General features: G+C 42.8%; 1 protein-coding gene across 4 annotated transcripts in view; it reads right to left on the bottom strand.

Annotated features, from left to right (window-relative positions):
- The window catches only part of LOC122550103 (extended synaptotagmin-2-A), a 225403-nt gene that overhangs the window by 131801 nt on the left and 72649 nt on the right, over positions 1-20953 (bottom strand). For all 4 annotated transcript variants that reach the window (XM_043690689.2, XM_043690690.2, XM_043690691.2 and 1 more), the window contains exons 2-4: positions 19040-19081; positions 6578-6712; positions 4306-4382 (exon numbers count right to left, since the gene is read on the bottom strand). In XM_043690689.2, coding sequence (XP_043546624.2) covers positions 4306-4382; positions 6578-6712; positions 19040-19081 — 254 coding nt within the window. The remainder of the gene's footprint in view (positions 1-4305; positions 4383-6577; positions 6713-19039; positions 19082-20953) is intronic.

Genomic DNA, 20953 nt, shown 5'->3' with positions numbered 1-20953 from the left:
GAGTTTAGTGTCATCAGATTAGCATTGATCTCACTAAATTGCACAACAAGTTTGATGGGCTGAATGGTCTACTTCTGCTCCTATGCCTTACAGTCTCCAGGAAACAAAGTGGGATAAAGATGTGAAGATTGGTTCAACATAAAATCACAATGGATAATGAGAATCCAAGGTTTGGATACTAAACAGAGTACAATAGGTTCAACACAGTAAACCTGGAACAAAGTCAAAAAACAGCTGCTGAAAACCTAAAATTAAACAGAAAATGCTGGAAACACTTCACTAGTCTGACAGCAATTGCCAAAAAAAGAGAAAGTGTATCAATTGTAAGGCCATAAGACCACAAAATGCACACTTATGCTTGTGATCACAGCAGGCCTTCTTTTTAAACTGAAACAATGCTGCAGGAATATTTCTCCAACCCTTTTTTTCCATGTTAAAGTAATGTCCACAGTCATGTAATACCAGTAGGGAATGAGAAATCCAGAAGCCTGAACGAATAAATATCTGTGTGAACTGAAAGCTTATACTATGATAGTTTGCAAATAGAAATTTAGTTTTTAAAAATTATTTGCAAATTTAAAGCTAGCATGAGTGAAAGCAATTACAAATCTCCAAGTTGTCATACAATTCTCACTGGTTCCCTGATGCCATTCCTGAAAACATTCATTCACATTCAGCCTGGCACATTCAAGTCTTATATCCCTTTGAAGTCACAGAGCAAAGTGCTCAATTGTTTCAATCTGTTACCAAGAATAAACAGCAATAAAGAAGCACCTTTACTGAACAGGTTGCAGTATCTGAAGTTCACTGCTTTTACAGGGATGCTCAACTCAAAAATAAAAACAAAATAAGCCACCCGAGTAACTGATTTGAACCTATAGTCAGCACATTTGAATTGAGTTGAAATGTACTGACTAGAACCATATCAAAGAATAGTAAAAGAATTACAACCAAGTACAACAATGCAGTTGAACACAGCCAACTTTGAACAGTAGCAGAGCTTAAAAAAAAATCAATAATCAAGAACACTGGTTGGATTAGATAGAGCCAAGACATCTAGGACAAAGAGTAGGGCCAAAACAAAGACCACTAATCATGTGTTTAATTCATGAGGCTGACAGACTATTTCAAAATTTGAACTATTTGATATGACTGTATAAATTTTCAATATCCGACCCAGTGTCAGAACATGACAGGAGGCCTTCTAGAAAGGATGATTAGGACCCATTTCCAGGATTACCACCCCCTATTCCCAATAAATTTCTTCAATGTAGGATAAAAGTGCAAGTGGAAAATCTTTACTGGCTCCATTGTGGGGTGAACATTCCAAATTTGCCCATAGTTTGATTGAATAAGACCTGTTCTGTAGGACCTGAAGAAGGGCTTATGCCCGAAACGTCGATTCTTCTGTTCCTTGGATGCTGCCTGACCTGCTGCGCTTTTCCAGCAACACATTTTCAGCTCTGTTCTGTAGGAAGACAAGGCTCACAACCTGTCATCTAGAACCACTGGGAAACCGTAGTTCTGATCGAGGAACCAAAACAGCTCAGTCATTCAATATTACTTTTGAGATATATTGCTCTTCTTACTTTCTCAGGAAGTTTTAATCTGGAAAAACACATCCAGTCAACTGTTCTCACTACTTTGGTTGACACAGCCGACACAATCAACTTGTAGTGGGGAACTGCAAGAACTGCTCAGTTAACAGCTTTATTATTTTTCATTAATGTAACTCTCCTTCAAGATATTTTTTAAAGGCCGGGATCTTTGTTATTAGAATAAGAGGTGTGAGATGGGTAATAACTTTTTTTTTGTCATCTATAGCATAAATAGCTCAGATCAAACCTTTGAAGTTGCAGGCTGAACAATTTAGTTTCTACAGTAGATTTTCAAATACTGGATTAGCCTGTCAGCTTCATCAATATTATAAAGACTTGCCAATGGCTTATTTGTTCTGTACATTTTAGTTAGTGATTGTGGTTATGGAGGACATTTAGTGGCATTGGAAGTACAATAGGGAAATGAGATATACAAAGAAAGGAGCATGGAAGATATGGAGTGGGAATGGTCTTTGATTATGTTGGCTGCTATCCCGAGGTAGTGGGAAGTGCAGATGGAGTCAGTGGAAGGAAGGCTGGTTTTCGTGATGGAGCGGGCTGCATTCAGAACTCTGTATAATACCTTGCGGTCTTTGCTATACCAAAAAGGTACCTTAGGGCAATTTTTTTCACACAGAGTAATGCATACATGGAATGAGCTGCCAGATGACATGCTCGAGGTGGGTACAATTACAACATTTAAAAAACATTTGGACAGGTACATTGCCCTGTCCAAGATCATTGCCTTCTACAAGAACAAAGGCGAGAGAAGCGACTGCAATAATTACAGAGACATCTCTCTCCTCAACACTGTTGGCAAAGCCTTTGCTTGGGTCATCTTGACTCGCTGCAGAAACTGGCAGAACATGTATACCCAGAGTCACAGCACAGCTTCCGAGCGAAAAGGTCAACAGTAGACATGATCTTCTCCCTTCACCAACTGCAGGAGAAGTGCAGAGAACAGAAAATGCCCCTGTATGTCGCTTTCACCGACCTCACCAAGGCATTCGACTGGTTCAGCAGAGACTGCCTCTTCAAGGTTCTCCTGAAGATCGGCTGCCCACTGAAACTGCTGAGCATGATGGAATCCTTCCACAATAACAGGAAGGGGACAGTGCAGTTCCACAGCAGCTCTTCTGAGCCCTTCAACATCCACAGCAGCATCAAACAAGGCTACACCTTTGCTCCCACACCCTTTGGGGTTTTTTTAGTTGCCATGCTTCTGAAACATGCTTTTGGCACCGCAACGGAGATTTACCTACGCATTCGTTCAGACAGCAGGCTCTTCAACCTGGCCCGCCTCAGAGCCAAGACAAAAGTATGTGCGGCACTCATCAGGGACATGCTATTTGACAATGATGCTGCAGTTGCAACACACACCCAGCAGGAACCCCAGTTACTGATAGATAGCCTCTCTCAAACTTGCAAGGATTTCTGCCTGACTATCAGTTTTAAGATGAGCGTCCTGGAACAGGACACAGAGGCACCGCCGGTCATCACCATCGACGACTACAAACACAATGTCTTCCATCAGTTTACGTACCTTGGCTCTACCATTACTGGCAACCTCTCCTTGGACAAAGATCAACAAGAGGAATCGGGAAAGCAGCCTCAACATTTGTTCACCTCACAACTTGAGTATGGATAAATACTAAGCTGACAGTGAAAACAAAAATGCCAGTCTACAAAGCCTGCATCATAAGCACACTGCTGTTTGGCAATGAAACATGGACTACATATGCCAGAGAGGAGAAGACTGAACACCTCCCACTTGAGGAGTATCCGCCATATCCTGGGCATACCCTGGCAAGACAGAGCATCCAACGCAGCGGTCCTATTTCGCACTGGCCTTCTTAGCATGTACACTCTGCTCAGGCAGCAGAGACTGAGCTGGTTGAGCCACGTCCACAGCATGGAGGACGGCTGCATCCCAAAGGATATCCTCTATGGCGAGCTTGCATCCGGAAGAGATCCACTGAGCGTCCCCAGCTGTGCTACAAGGATGTTTGCATGAGGGACATGAAGGTGCTTGAAATTGTTACTGAGTCCTGGGAAAGGCTTGCAGTTGAGCGCATGAGATGGAGAAGCACCCTGAACCAACAGTTCAAAACAGGGAAAAAGAAGATGAGCGCTGCAGCAGACAAAAGGGCACAAAGGGAGGAGTGCAGCAGTTCTAGCAGATCAATGACCACCACCAGGACCATCACTCCAGCATTGGTCTCTACAGTGACAAGCGACGTTGCTTCAGGGAAGCAGAAAGACAGAATGAGAATGCAACCCATGATGGTCAGCCGTGACTGAAAGGGGCCTCACTTATTGGACAGGTACACAGAAACGAAAGGTGTCTGGGGTATGGGCCAAATGCAAGCAAATGAGACTAATTCAGTTTAGGAAACCTGGTCAGCATGGACAAGTTGGGTCAAAGGGCCTGTTTCTGTGCTGGACATCTCTATGACTCAATGGCCACATGGATTCAACAGAGAAAGGAAGCCTGGTATTCCAAAAATTATTACTGTCAACAAGGAATTAAATCCTTCAGAAGGAAAGAAAAGCTTGGCCAAATATAATTTAATAATTAGACTCTCAAAGGTAAACCTCAAAATAGGTCCAAATCAGAATTACTGTTCTTTTCCAGATTTATCACACTCAAAATATATAGAATCAGATAAACGTAACCAACAATTGAGTATGGTTCTGTGGAAATTACCTGATTTGAAGATCCAAAATAATTTGTCTACTGTCTATGTTTTCCATATATGTTTTCACCCCATCAATCCGCAGAGGCTGAAAAGAGATGAACAAAGAACTAATAGTTAACAGTCTGGAAAACCCTCCTGAACAGATGATGATCTCAAACTTCGATAAATTATTTTTCACATTTGGAGGAATTTATATTTATACCAACTTGATTTCTTTTAGGGCCTTCAATACAACAAAACATTCTAAAGGGTTTTGTAGGAATAATGTAGCAATTATAACAAGAATCATATGCGATACTGGTTTTGAAACTTTTGGAAATATGAGGAGAGGGGTCTTTTTACATTGTCAACCAATAGAAGGGAACTTGAGCAATTAAGAGCAATCACGACCAAGACAGTTAGAGCTAGATCTCATGATTGAGATCATTTCACACACATCAGGAGGAGAAATGAGCAAGAAATACGAGCTTTGAGCAAATGGAACCGGAGAGAACATTTGTCTTAATGGAAAATGGGAATAGTTAAAAGATAGTTGAACAAATTATCTTACTGACAAAGACATCAAGGATGAAGAGTAGCTGGAAAGAGGGACAGACTGCTCGTTCTGGAAAAAAAAAATTCAAGACAGGCAATTTTCGCTTATGAGGAAGACCCAAGAGTAGTCAATAACTTCGGCAGATAAAGATGCAGCTTTATATAATCCAGTGATATTTGATATGATGGCTAAACCAACAAATGTCCAATAGGCTCAAATATGTACTCCCTGATAGAGCAAAGATCGGGAAATGAACAGGATATATGTTTTAGGAGAATCAGAGCTGAAGATCAGAGAGATGCTGGAGATCAGAGCTGAAAAATGTGTTGCTGGAAAAGCGCAGCAGGTCAGGCAGCATCCAAGGAGCAGGAGAATCGACGTTTCAGGCATAAGCCGATTCGATTCTCCTGCTCCTTGGATGCTGCCTGACCTGCTGCGCTTTTCCAGCAACACATTTTTCAGGATATATGTTTTAATAGAGATAACAGCATTAAGGGTAATGTGATGAAGTGGTTGAGAAAATTACACTGCAGACGGATGGAAGGATTTATAATCTCCATGGGGGAGCTGCAAAGCAAAATATACCAATTTATTGAATGACTGCAAAGTTAATACATTCTCTACAAGATTCCAATATTATGCAACCTGGACACGAACATTAAGTAGAATCTACACAAATTAAGCATGAATTAACAGACAAGTGGTACTTCAAAATGGTAAATGTTAACTTACAGTAGACAATACAACAATGATGCATCTTACACAACCACAGGTACTCACCTCTGATGAGTACCAAAGGCATGTCGCACCTCATATGATTCAAAAGTTCTTTAACGTAGCCTTGTGCATACACAGTCCTCACTTTCCCACTCAATCAATTTAAAACTTGAATTACATTCACAAGCAACTGTTCAGTGACTCCAGAGATGACCATCAATCAAACCTTACACTCTGCAAAACCTCTCTAGCTAGATGCAGAACATTTGGGATGACACATTCTGCAGAGACTTCTTACCCAGCCCTTCATAAAAATATCTTCATGGATTTCATTGGTTGTGGCTAAACCTAGCAGTAATATAATTATCCAATTCACAATTATTGCTCTCGTCTAGTCTTCAGCTATTGTCCTATTTACTTGTGTTACTTACACACACACACCTTCTTTCTTCTTCCCTCTGCTGCTCTTCTCATGGCCACATAAATATTGGTCTTAACAGCTTTCTTGTTAAGGGCAGAAGTGCCATTAGATTATGGGGGAAGCACTATTTTCACAATTTACCCCTTTTCAACTGTTAAGTAATTTCCAAAACCATGTTTAGATTAATTACAATTCCCTTCACAAGACATTTTTAAAGAAACAGTACATTTTCTTTATCACATTACCTCCAGGTCAAAGGTCAGCACATGCTCCAATAACTAGATAGTTGGAGTTTAAAAGTTTTGGATGAGTTTATTTTCCGGGAGATGGACATTAAATGAATAGAGGATGTGGTGGTGGCAGATGCAAGGAAATAGATGGATGTGACTGTCAGCCATTGAGACCAAGGCAAGACAGAATTTGTGGATACAGCAAGTTTTAGGTGGAATAATTCTGATTAAGGAGAGGAATGTCTATTTGGCTAGGGAGAATTATGGAAAACAGAAGGAAAATAATAAGACTACACTCATTTCCCTCTTTCACATAAGGGCAAATTACGAGTCAAACTGCTTTTTAAAAATTGTTTTTTCCAGTAACCAGCACTCACCTTGTTTCCCATGTCAACCTTTGTAAAGTTGAAAGTACGAAGATGACTGTTTGCTCCCCTCACAGCTGGTTCAATGGTTTCTTTCAACAATTTCTCCACAAATTGGCAGATATAAGGCCACAACTGCTTTACCGTCTAAATGTAATAAAACAAAATAAAGCTTTATAAATTGTGATCAAGATATAAAATGCCAAACTAGCACATTAAGCTTGTAGTGTTACATAGAATTAAAAACCATATTAGCACTATACATCAACGGCAATTCTCTCAAATAAGTATTGATTTAGTTCTGTTTGGCTTCCAATGCATCATACTCAAAAGTGTTTCTTCTTTGAATATTCACCAACTTTTTAAATGAAAGTTGTTATGCTTCTGTTATTACTATATCTGGTAGGATATTCCATGTTCTAACTAATTTCTGCACAAAATCAAAAATGTTGCGTTCCTCATTTAAAGTTGTTGAGTCATTAGACGCAGAAGCAGCATGATTCACTGTTGCAAATTTCAATTAAGCAGTTCATTTCCTTGGCTTTTTCTGACTACAAGTCGGGAAAAATCATATTGAAAGGAACACTTTCTTTCAAATAGCTGTCCTTACGTTTGTGTCTAAAGTATGCATTTTTTCATTTTGATTTGGTGCTTTTTTTGAGTGGGTTTTAGGGCATACAGTCCACACAGCTGCAATGAATTTTCTCTCTCAATATTCTGCACTTAATTAACAATACAGTCGGTCTCTGCATTGTACCTTCTCATGCAATCACAAAGCAAAAGAGGCAGACATGCTTACTGCTGCCTGGATCTTCTGGAATTCCTGCTGCTGGCACCATATTTAAGACCTGTTGCACACCACTCCAGGCACTGAAGTCAGGAACTGGCCCTTATATTGTTGGAACACATGCCACACCCATACCTTCCCAGGACATGGCCCAGCAAGGCTCGCCATCTCCCTTGCTAAAAGGACCGTAAAACACTGGTGGATGGACAGGAATACAGCACTTTACACTGGTAACTTGCAAAAAGCAGCCAAACCCACCAACCTGTAAGGTGATCGCAGCTTGGGTCAATGTAGTTCCAGTAGTGCAGAAAGTCTAATGATCTTGTGTACTGCACAAGCATAAGGCCACTATATTCCCCGTGTAAGGCCTCTGAGCCACTATCATTTTAACTCTGTCACCTACCAAAGCTCATGGATTACAGTTCACTGCTGCTTCCATCAAGTCTGTTCAGCAGCTCTCATCCACGTCATCCTCCAAAACTATTAACTTTTTTGCCTTACCGTGAACATCTCCATATGGCCATAAGACATGGGAGTAGAAATTAGGCCATTCAGCCCATTGAGTCTGCTCTGCCCTTCAATCATGGCTAATACGTTTCTCAACCCCATTCTCCTGCTGTCTCCCCATAACCCTTGATATATGAGAACCTCTCTATCTCAGTCTTAAGTATACCCAATGTCAGAGCCTCCACAGCTTTCTATGGCAATGAATTCCACACATTTACCACTCTCTGCCTGAAGAAGTTTCTTCTTATCTCTGTTTGAAAAGGTCTTCCCTGTACTATAATGCCATACCCTTGGGTCCTAGTCTCTCCTACCAATGGAAACATCTTTCCGACATCTACTCTGACCAGGCCATTCATTATTCTGTATGTTTCAATTAGATCTCTCCTCATCCTTCTAAACTCCATCACATATAAACTCAGAATCCTCAAACGGTCCTCATACATTAAGCTTTTCATTCCTGGAACCATTCTCCTGAACCTCCTCAAAACACGCTCCAGGGCCAGTCCATCCTTCCTGAGGTTATGAAACTGTGCAGAATACTCTAAATGTGGTCTGACCAGAGCCTTCGAGTTTCAGAAGTACTTTCCTGCTTTTATAAAAAAAAGTCCTCTCAAAATAAATGCCATAATTGCATTTGCCTTCCTAACTACTGATTCAACCTGCAAGTTTACCTTGACAGAATCCTGGACTAGAACTCCCAAGTCTCTTTGCACCTCAGACTTCTGAATTTTCTCCCTATTTTGAAAATAGTCCATGCTGCTATTCTTCCTAACAAGTGCATGACTTCACACTTTCCCATATTGTATTCCACCTGCCACTTTTTTGCCCACTCTCCTAACCTGTCTAAATCCTTCTGCAGCCTCCCTGCCTCCTGAATGCTACCTGTCCCTCTACCTATTTTTGTATCATCTGCAAACGAAACTAGACTGCCCTCAGTTCCTTCATCTCGATCAATGTAAAAGTGAAAAGTTGTGGTCCCAACACTTGGCTTTGCAGAACACCACTTGTCACTGGCTGCCATCCTGCGAAGGACCCTTTTATCTCCACTCTCTACTTTCTGCCAGACAGCCAAGCTTCAATCCACGTTGGCACCTTGCCTCTGACACCATGGGCCCTCATCTTACTGAGTCACCTCCTGTAAAGCACCTGGTCAAAGGCCTTCTTGAAGTCCAAATAGATAACATCCATCGGCTCTCCTTGGTCTAACTGCTTGTTACTTCTTCAAAGAATTCTAATATATTTGTCAGGCATGACCTCCCCTTGATGAAACCATGCCTCCTTTGCCGTACTTTACCATACACTTTCAAGTAATCAGAATTTCATAATTCACAATAGATTCAAAAATCTTACCCATGACCAAGGTTAGGCTAACCAGCCTGTAATTTTCCACATTTTGCCTTACTCCCTTTTAAACAGGGATGTCATATTAGTGATTTTCCAGTCCTGTGGGACCCTCCCTCACCCTAGAAATTCCTGAAAGATCATCAAACACTTCCGCTATCTCTTCAGCTATCTCCCTTAGATCTCTGGGGTGTAAGTCCATCTCGTCCAGATAATTTATCCACCTTCAGGCCATTCAATTTGTCGAGGACCTTTAGAGGGGGTTTCTGAGGAGTTAGAGTGAGGTAGTCATAGCTCAGGTGCAAGAAAGAGGCAGATGGGTTATAGTCAAGGGACAGAAAGGGAGCCGGCAGGCAGTACAGGGAACTCCAGTAGGCCTCCCTCAATATCAACTATACCGTTCTGGATACTGTTGGGGTGGGTGGACTTACCAGGGGTAAGCCATGAGGTACAGGTCTCTTCGACAGAGCCTGTACCTTTGTTCAAAAGGGAAGGGAGGAGATGAGCAGAGTGTTAGTCATTGGGGACTCCATAGTTAGGGGGACAGATTGGAGGTGCTGTGGGAGCGAGAGAGACTCACAGTTGGTGTGTTGCCTCCCAGATGCCAGGTTTCATGGTGTCTCAGATCGCGTTTTCAGGATCCTTGACAGGGAAGGTGTGCAGCCCCAAGTCGTGGTCCACATAGGCACCAACGACATGGGTAGGAAAAGGGGTGCGGATTTAAGGTGGAAATTCAGGGAGCCATGGTGGAAGCTTAGTGCTAGAACAAATAGAGTTGTTATCTCTGGTTTGTTGCCCGTGCCACATTTGAGCGAGGCAAGGAATGGGGTGACAGAGAAGTTGAACACATGGCTACAGGGCTGGTACAGGATGGAGGGTTTCGGATACCTGGATAATTGGGGCTCTTTCTGGGGTAGGTGGGACCTCTACAACAGGATGGTCTATACCTGAACCAAAAGGGGTACCAATACCCTGGGGGGAAATTTGCTAATGCTATTAGTTTAAACTAATTTAGTAGGGGGATGGAACTCAAACTGGAGTTCCAGTGTCCAGGAAGTTGAAAATAGTGAGGTCAGAAATATGGTTTCAAGGTCGCAAAAGCAGGAAGGTGGTTTTAAGTGTGTCTACTTCAATGCCAGGAGCTTCTGGATTAAAGTGGGAGAATTTGAAGCATGGGTTGGTACCTGGGACTTTGATATTGTAGCCATTTTGGAGACATGGATAGAGCAGAGACAGAAATGGTTGCAGCAGGTTCTGGGATATAGATGTTTCAGTAACAACAGAGAAGATGGTAAGAGAGAGGGGGAGGGGTGGCATTGCTAGTCAAGGACAATATTACAGTGGCACAAAGAATGTTTGAGGACCCGTCTACTGAGGTAGCATGGGCTGAGGTTAGAAACAAGAAAGGGGGTCACTCTGTTGGGAATTTTCTATAAGCCTCCAAATAGTTCCAGAGATGTAGAGAAAAGGATAGCAAAGATAATTCTGGATAGGAGCAAGAGTAACAGGGTAGTTGTTATGGGGAACTTCAACTTTCCAAATATTGACTGGAAATACTAAAGTTAGAGTACTTTCGATAGGTCAGTTTTTGTCCAATGTGTGCAGGGTGGTTTCCTGACAATATTTAGACAAGCGAACAAGGGGCGAAGCCACATTGGATTTGGTACTGGGTACTGAACCTGGCCAGATGTTAGATTTGGAGGTAGATGAGCACTTTGGTGATAGTGACCACAATTCGGTTATACTTACTTTAGCAATGGAAAGGGATAGGCATATAACGCAGGGCAAGAGTTATTCTTGGGGGAAAGGCAATTATGATGCAATTACAAGATTTAGGATGCAAAGGATGGGGAAGGAAACTGCCGAGATGGGCACAATTGAAATGTGGAGCTTATTCAAGTTACAGCTACACTGTGTCCTTTGTAAATATGTACCTGTCAGATAGGGAGGAATTAGCTGGAAATGTGTTGCTGGAAAAGCGCAGCAGGTCAGGCAGCATCCAGGGAACAGGAGAATCGACGTTTCGGGCATAAGCCCTTCTTCAGGAACCATTCCTGAAGAAGGGCTTATGCCCGAAACGTCGATTCTCCTGTTCCCTGGATGCTGCCTGACCTGCTGCGCTTTTCCAGCAACACATTTCCAGCTCTGATCTCCAGCATCTGCAGACCTCACTTTCTCCCCATAGGGAGGAATTAGTCAAGCGAGGGAGTCATGGCTTACTAAAGAAGTTGAATGTCTTGTCAAGAGGAAGGTGGCAGCTTATGTTAGGATGAGACATAAATGCTCAGCTAGAGAGTTACAAGTTAGCCTGGAGAGACCAAAGGAGAGAGCCAAGAAGAGCCAGGAAGGGACACAAGAAGTCGTTGGCAGATAGGATTAAGGAAAACCCTAAAGCTTTCTATCGATATAACAGTAATAAAAGAATGACTAGAGAAAGATTAGGGCCAATCAACTATAGTAATGGGAAGTTGTGCGTGCAGTCCAAGGAGATAGGGGAAGCACTAAATGAATATTTTTCATCGGTATTCACATTGGAAAAAGACAATGTTGTCGAGGAGAATACAGAGATACCAGCTATTAGAGTAGACGGGATTGAGGTACACAACGAGGCGGCGTTAGCAATTCTGGAAAGTGTGAAAATAAGTAAGTCTCCTGGGCCAGATGGGATTTATCCTAGGATTCTTTGGGAAGCCAGGAAGGAGACTGCTGAGCCTTTGGTTTTGATCGTTACATTGTCATTGTCCACAGGAATGGTGCCAGAAGACTGGAGGATAGCAAATATTGTCCCCTTATTCAAGAAAGGGAGTGGAGACAACCCTGGTAATTATAGACCAGTGAGCCTTAACTTCGGTTTAGATTAGATTCCCTACAGTGTGGAAACATGCCCTTCAGCCCAACAGGTCCACACCGACCTCCGAAGAGCAACCCACCCAGTCCCATTCCCCCTACATTTACCCCTGACTAATGCACCTAGTACTATCGGCAATTTAGCATGGCCAATTCACCAACCTGCACATCTTTGGACTGTGGGAAGAAACCGGAGCACCCGGAGGAAACCCACACAGACACTGGGAGAATGTGCAAACTCCACAGACAGTTGCCTGAGGCGGGAATTGAACCCGGGTCCCTGGTGCTGTGAGGCAGCAGTGCTAACCACTGAGCCACCGTGCCAGATATGGGTAAAGTGTTGGAAAGCATTATGAGAGATAGGATTTATAATCATCTAGAGGAGGAATAAGTTGATTAAGGATAGTTAACACTTTTGTGAAAGATAGGTCGTACCTCACAAACTTTACTGGGTTCTTTGAGATGTGACCAAATAGGTGGATGAAGGTAAAGAAGTTGATGCGGTGTCTATGAATTTCAGTAAGGCATTTGATAAGGTTCTCCACGGTAGGCTTTTGCACAAAATTTGGAGGCATGGGATCGAGGGTGATTTAGCGGTTTGGATCAGAAATTCGCTAGCTGAGGGTGGTGGATGATTGGAAATGCTCATCCTGGAGTTTAGTTATTAGTGGTGTACCACAAGGATCTGTTTTAGGGCCACTGGTGTTTGTCATTTTTATAAATGATCTATAGGAGGATGGGTTAATAAATTTGCAGATGACACGAAGGTTGGTGGAATTGTGGATAGTGCTGAAGGATGTTGCAGGTTACAGAGGGACATAGATAAGCTGAAGAGCTGGGCTGAGAGGTGGCAAGTAGGAGTTTAATATGGAAAAGTGTGAGGCGATTCACTTTGGAAGGAGCTGTACTGGGCCATTAGAAAGATTCTTGGTAGTGTGGATGAGCAGAGAGATCTGTGTCCATGTACATAGATCCCTCAAAGTTAATAACCGTATTAACTCAGGTGGCAAGGAGGCAGACGGTATGTTAGCTTTTATTGGTTGAGGGATTGAGTTTTGGATCCACGAGGTCATGTTGCAGCTGTACAAAGCTCTGGTGCAACTGTATTTGGAGTACTGTGTATAGTTCTGGTCACCGCACTAGCGGAAGGATGTGGAAACTCTGCATAGGGTTCAGAGGAGATGAACCTCGTAGGATGTTGCCTGGTATGTAGGGATGGACTTTGCGGAAAGGCTGAGAGACTTGAGGCTGTCTTCGTTCAAGAGGAGGTGGTTGAGACATAAGATAATCAGAGGGTTAGATAGGGTGGACAGTGAGAACCTTTTTCCTCAGATGGCGATGGCTAGCACGAGGGGATATAGCTTTAAATTGAGGGGTGATAGGTATAGGACAGATGACAGAGGTAGTTTCTTTACCCAAAGTAGTAAGGGCATGGAACGCACTACCTGCAACAGTAGTGGATTTGCCAAATTTAAAAGACAGTTAAATGGTCATTGGATAAACATGTGGATGGAAATGGAATAGTGAATGTTAGTTGGGCTTCAGATTGGGTCCACATGTCGGCACAACATAAAGGGCCGAACGACCTGTACTGCGCTGTGATGTTCTATGTTATCCTTGATGATGACCACCATACTTAGCTCTGCCATGACTCCCTTGAATTTTGGGAAATTACTCACGTCTTCCACCGTGAAGACTGACACGAAGCAACTATTCAACTGCTCAGCAATTTCCTTGGTGCCCACTACTATCTCTCCAGCATCATTTTCCAGCAGCCCAATGCCCACTTTTGCCCTTTATATATCTAAAAAAACTCTTATAGTCTTCTTTTATATTACTGATTGGTTTCCCTCATATTTAATCTTCTCCTTCATCTGTTTGTTGCCCTCTGTTGGTTTTTGTAAACTTCCCAATCCTCTGGTTTCCCACTGCCCTATGCCACATTATATGCTTTCTTTTTTGCATTTATGCTATCCCTGACTTCCCTGGTCAGTCATGGTTGCCTCATCTTCCCTATACCATGCTTCCTTTTTCCTTGGGGTGAATCTCTGCTATGTCTCCAGAATTACTCCCAGAAACTCTTGCCGTAGCTGTTCCACTGTCTTTCCAGCTAGGCTCCTCTCCCAGTCAATTCTACCCAGCTCTTCCTTCAGACCTCTGTAGTTGCCTTTATTCAGCTATAATACCATTATCTCTGATTCTAATCTTCTCCCTCTCAAATTGCAGACTAAATTCAATCATATTACGATCACTGTCTCTGGAGGGTTCCTTTACCTTAAGCTCTCTTATCAAGTCTGCCTCATTACACGATATTAAACCCAGTATTGTCCGTTTCCTAGTGGGGTTCACCACAAGCTGTTCCAAAAAGCCATCTCAGAGGTATTCCACAAACTGCTTTTCTTGCAATCCGTTGCCAACCTGATTTTCCCAGTCCACTTGCACATTGAAATACCTAGTGATTACTGTAACTTTGCTTTTCCTACACATCTTTTCTCCTTCCTGGTGGATCTTGCGCCCCTGTATATGACTACTATTAGGAAGCCTGTACATAACTTCAACTATTTTTATTCAAAACTTTTGCAGTTCCTAAATTCTACCCACTCAGATTCTCCACCATCTGACGCTACTTTATTTCTATTTAATTTAATTTCTTACTAATAAGGCAACCCCACCCCCTCTGCCCACCTGCCTATCTTTTCAATAGGATGTATATCTTTGAATATTCAGCTCTCAATTCTGATCCCCTTATAGCCACGTCTCCGTGATGCCCACCACATCATACCTGCCAATATAGATCTACGCAACAAGCTCATTTACCTTATCCCTTACACTGCTTGCACTCAGACATAACACCTTGATCCTGTATTAAACATCCCTCTTCTCACTGTCATTCATTTGTCCAGTTTGCTTGAGGTTTGATTGCTAACCCTTTCCAAACACTGTCCTATTTGTGTCTGTGCTGGAGATTTTCATAACCTAGCCTGAATTCTACACTCTTACCTCCTTCTTTAGTTTCTCCTATGAGCCTTTCCCCCCAGCTATTTAAGTTTAAAGCCCTGTTTACAGCCATAGTTATGCAATTCACAGACTCTGGTTCCAGCTCGGTTCAGATGAAGACCATCACATTGGAATAGGGTTCTTCTTCCATAGTCCTGGTGCCAATGTCCCATTTCTCATACACCAATCTTTAAGCAGGTAAATGCGTGGCTCAATCTTACTGATCTTGTGCCAATTAGTTCATGGCTGAGGTGGTAATCTAGAGAGAACCACCTTTTTGGCTCTGCTTTTTAAAATTGAGCTCCTAGCTGTTTGTACTCCCCTAGCAGAACCTCTATCCTTGTTTCAACTAGGTCGCTGGTACCTACATGGACCACAACCCACTGAATCTTTACACTCCCATTCAAAGTTCTTCTGCAGCCCAGATGAGATATCCTGAACCTGAGCACCAGGCAGGCAACACAATCTTCAGGACTCTCAATTCTGGTCACAGAACAGTATCTACGCCTCTAACTGTATTATTCCCAATTACAACAACATTTCTCTTCTCTCCCTCCACTTGAATGTTAACGTGCACCACAGTGCTGTGGTCAGTCAGTTCACCCTCCCTGCAGTCCCCATTCCCATCCACACAGGGAGTAAAACTCTTGAACCTGTTGGACAACGACAGAGGCTTAGGCTCCTACTTCCTGGATCCCTCGACCTGCCTCAGTCACAGCCACACCCTGCTGTCCTTGACCACTGGCTGAATTCGAGTTAGTTAGTTTAAGAGGTGTGACTGTTTCCAGAAGCACAGCGTCCAGGTAAGTGTCCCCCTCCCTCATGTGTCACTATGTTTGAAGCTCACATTCCAGCTCATCGACTCTGAGTCGGTGTTCTTCCAGCAACCAACATTTACCGCAGTCACTGGGAACCACAATGGGGTCCACCAGCTCCCACATCATGCAGAAACACATCACCTGACCCTCCATCCATCCAATTTTGAACTTGGTTTTATTATCTTTTCTGCTCCTGCATCATCACTATCTGGTCTTCCATTCACTTCCATCATACTCAATCCCTCCCTTTGTCTCAGTCCAAGAAAAACTGGCCCACTGATGACTCCACGGTATCCTGACTGATACATCTGTAATCTGCACACCTATAACATATAACCTTTTGGAGGCCATGGCCCAATCACTAGACTGCAAACACAGATCTTGGACTCTTATCAGACCAGCACCTAACTGACCATGGCTAATCACCTGGATTAGAATCAGAGTAACCATATGACTAACTATTAACACTGTCTGACATAGACCCTTCGACTCCACAGGGACTGCTCCTTTTTGACCTTCATACCCCCACAGTCATTTAGTTCAGGTTTGTGCAGTTTATGCCATGTAAGTTGCTGACAAATGTTTGGTGTGTGAGACCGATGTGACTTCATGCCACAGATCAACTTCTACCCCTTGACTATCCAGGGTTCCTACCATGATAAGCTTCCTGCTTCTCTGATGACACTAAAAAGCAATTCAAGACACTGAGGCTGGCATCCTCCAAGTAGGTGCAAAGTGAGCGAACACCAAGAAATAAAGCTATTAGTTATATGATTCATCCTGCTTAAATGCAGGAGATGCTTATGTGTTCCTGCATGTAAAGCAAATTGGTCTTTGCAAGTCAGTGTCCCTTAGTCCAACGCCAAGACACAAAGTGACCTTCAAGTTGGACTGACAGCAGGGCAAGATGATGAGATGGGGCCATTGTTTGTTGTTCCAACAAGTACTCAACCTCTCCTCATTAGACAGCCCTTCCAGACTGGGTATGATCCTAGTGAATGTTCTCTGGATTGCCTGCAATGCTGGCAGTATATCTTTCTTTCAGCTAAGTGGCCAAAAACTGTCCACAGTATTCCGGTTCTGGTCAGACCAGATCCTTGTACTGTTTAAGCAAACCTTCCCAACGTTTATATTCCACTCCCTTTGAAATAAAGGCCAACAGTCCATTTGCCTTCCCTGTTACTCCTGAAATTAGATGCCAGCTTCTTGTGATTCACAGAAGAAGAATATGGAGTAAGCCACTTATGGCCAAAATGTAGAGAAACGTCTTCATCCAAAAAGACTGGCGAGTCTGAGAAACTCTCTACCATAGAAAGCATTTGAGGCCAAAAAAAGAGTGAAGACTTTCAAGAAAGGTTAGCTCTTAGGGATCAAAGGGCTAACAGGGTACTGAGTTACATGATCAGCCATGAACACGTTGAATAGTGGAGTAGGTTTGAATGGACAAAATGGCCTAAAGTCTTCTCCTATTTTCTAATGTTTCTGGGAGAAGAATCCAACAATCTAACTATGCTTAGAAAACGAAATGACCACAGCTCAGACTTGAAAAGATGATGTCTTGGACTTTATTCCCTAGTTTCCACAAAATGAAACATCCTCCCGAATCTCTGCTAAGTACCTTCAGGATCATATCTGTTACAGTAAGATCACTTTCCATTCTTCTGAAATGAAGTGGGTATGGGTCTAATACGTTCAGCCTTTATGCATACAATAAGCATACCATCTCAGCAATGAGGAGAAAGTGAGGACTGCAGATGCTGGAGATCGGAGCTGAAAAATGTGTTGCTGGAAAAGCGCAGCAGGTCAGGCAGCATCAAAGGAGCAGGAGAATCGACGTTTCGGACATAAGCCCTTCTTCAGGAATGAGGAGGGTGTGCCAAGCAGGCTAAGATAAAAGGTAGGGGGGAGGGATTTGGGGGAGGGGCGTTGGGAATGCGATAGATGGAAGGAGGTTAAGGTGAGGGTGATAGGCCGGAGAGGGGGTGGGGGCAGAGAGGTCAGGAAGAAGATCGCAGGTCAAGAAGGCGGTGCTGAGTCTGAGGTTGGGACTGAGAAAAGGTGGGGGGGAGGGGAAATGAGGAAGCTGGAGAAATCTGCATTCATCCCTTGTGGTTGGAGGGTTCCTAGGCGGAAGATGAGGCGCTTTTCCTCCGGGCGTCGTGTTGTCATGGTCTGGTGATGGAGGCGGCCAAGGACCTGTATGTCCTTGGCGGAGTGGGAGGAGGAGTTAAAGTGTTCAGCCACGGGGCGGTTGGGTTGTTGGTGCGGGTGTCCCAGAGGTGCTCTCTGAAACGTTCACGCCTAGGAACCCTCCAACCACAAGGGATGAATGCAATCTTCTTCCCGACCTCTCCGCTCCCACCCCCTCTCCGGCCTATCACCCTCACCTTAACCTCCTTCCACCTATCGCATTCCCAATGCCCCTCCCCCAAGTCCGTCCTCCCTACCTTTTATCTTAGCCTGCTTGGCACACCCTCCTCATTCCTGAAGAAGGGCTTATGCCCGAAACGTCGATTCTCCTGCTCCTCGGATGCTGCCTGACCTGCTGCGCTTTTCCAGCAAAACATTTTTCATCTCAGCAATGAATCAAATCAATCTTCTCCGAACTGTGTCTTACATTATTATATCTTTCCAACTAAGGAGACCAAAACTGCAAAGTACACCAGATGTAGTATCACCAAGGCCCTATACAGGTGCAGCAAAATCTCCCTCCCTATATATTCCATTCTGTTGCAATATGTAACAATGTTGCAGTTGCCTTCTTAATTATTTGCATTTACAGAACAGAGATTTTTTCACCTTCTCAATTGGAGAGATATGGTGTAGTATAGGAAAAGGTAGCTTTTGAAACAGATACCAAGCTTACAAACCAGAAGTGTTAGTGAATATCGGAACTGCAGTAAATCATTCAGCCCCTCAAGCCTGTTCCACCATTCAATGATATCATGGCTGATCTATGGCCTGACTGCATATTCCTGCCTTTGGCCCACATCCCTTAATATGTTTGCTTAACGCATGTATATCACAGATTTAAAGATTTCTAAAACTATGTAACAGAAATATATATTTAATCAAAGTTGGTCCCAAAACATTGTATCAGTAATTAATTCCAGGTTTTTTTTGGATTGCATTTATACATAAGTACTTTCCTCAAGAAAAACAATCAAGTTGAAGTACCTTATTTAGCCATTCCACCCGCTCCACATCTGGGAAGTGAACCTGAAACAAGAAAACGAACATCAGAATAAATCAGCAAAAAAGTCAGCAGAACATACATACTGGGTCAGGGAGATTGTATGGGATCAAATAAGTAAAAGAATAAGGAACATTTTAGCTCCAAGTGAATAACTGAACACTGAACCTTTGCTCAGAGCTTCTATTTAAGAAACGGCTTTTCATGTCTGCAAATAATACTGAGAATATTCACAACCCTCAGGAACTTCAATATGTCAAATTTCTGCAAATGTTTGACCTTCGCTTTATTGCAAAAGTAGTAAAGTTAGTCCTCAATTTATTCTTGAGTCTTTATTCATTTGTGACATGGTGCCAAAATACTGAACTCTGTTCCTAATAAATGGCAAGTACAGGAAAGAATTTCTTTCCTTCATTGACAAGATTGATGTATCACTACAAAGACTGGCAATTAATCAACATCTTTAATGCCTGAGACAGGCAAAGCCTTCTACTTTCTTCAACCACATCAGTTTGCAAGTAAAGGGTCTCCAGCTGCAGTCAGCTGGATTTTGACCCAGCAACCATGTCGGAACAGTGATATAGGTATGTAATTGGGAAGTGTAGTTTTAGCCACAAAATTTATTTAGCTCGTCTGATTAAAGTTCTCGTCAGTGGCAACCCTCAGAACATTGATGTTGAGAGAATTCAACAATGGTGAAACCATTAAATGTTCCAGGACGTAGTTTGCTCTCTTGGAGACAGTCTTTGCCTGTGAACTGCTACACTTACTTGCTACAAATCATAAACAAAATCTTGAAGTTATCCAGGGCAAGTTGCATGTCAGCACAGCCAGCTTCATTTTCTGTTGAGTCACAAGTTGCAAATAGCACTGAACAGTGTGCAATCTGTAAATCACCTGACTTCTGATCTTATGACAGATGGCTGGTCATTGATGAAGACTTTAAAGGTGGAGGGGCAGGACACTGCCTGAGGAGCTCCTGAAACAATGCCCTTAGAATTCCAGCAATTTCAGTCCTAACAACCACAACCACAACCACATTCTTTTGTGTTAAGTAGGTTTCCAGCCAGTGGAAATATTTCCACACCAAAAAATTTGTTGACCGGCTAAGAATTTTCTGGAGCTCCATGGTATTACACCCATTAAAAGAACAATTTAATAGAATAGAATTATTTATGGTCATTTGTACTTTTATTGCAAAATAGTATGCAAAGCATATAAAGAGTTATCATTCTCATCTAACATCAGATTCTTTGTCAATCCTCAGTGCTGCAAGGGAGTTCTAAAACAGAGTGATTCTGCCAAAAACCAAAATGAAGAGTCACTGAACAACTGAGAATAGCTGCGTGATAGCATCTCAATAGATGTTGGTTACATCTTCCAAAGCCTTACACAGTAACCAGAAAGATTGGTTTGGCCTGGTTTCTTGTGGACAGGGCATAAATTGGCACAGTGGTAGTATCACTGGATCAGTATCATCCAAGCTAATGCTCTGCAGACATTAGTTCAAGCAAATAATGGAAATTCAGTTAATAAAAATTTGCAATTGAAAGTGGTCTCAAGATGGTGACCATGACAACCATCCATGTGCCCAACATTCATCGTCAGAAAAAATAAATCTGGTTCATAAATGGCCTTTAGCAAAATTAACCTGCCATCCTTATTGAGCATTGCCGGATGGGAGTACAGATCCATAGACTCTTGACTGCCCTCAGAAATGGCCCAGCAAGTCACTCATTTTGAAGGTGATCAGGGATGAGTAACAAATGCCAGCGGTCCAGATCCAGGAATGTGTGTTAAGGGATGCACGAAAGCTTGGGGCAGCTGCCACCAAGGCGCCATGGGGAAAGACCACCATCTAAGGTTTTTCTGCCAAAGTTAAATGGGCGTCCATTCAG

The sequence above is a fragment of the Chiloscyllium plagiosum genome, unplaced genomic scaffold (assembly GCF_037043375.1).
Source record: "Chiloscyllium plagiosum isolate Xiang-an unplaced genomic scaffold, Cpla_swu_hap1 HiC_scaffold_5, whole genome shotgun sequence".
Taxonomy (NCBI): domain Eukaryota; kingdom Metazoa; phylum Chordata; class Chondrichthyes; order Orectolobiformes; family Hemiscylliidae; genus Chiloscyllium; species Chiloscyllium plagiosum.
Note: the sequence above shows the minus strand (reverse complement) of the source record. Positions and strands in the feature narration are given on the sequence as shown.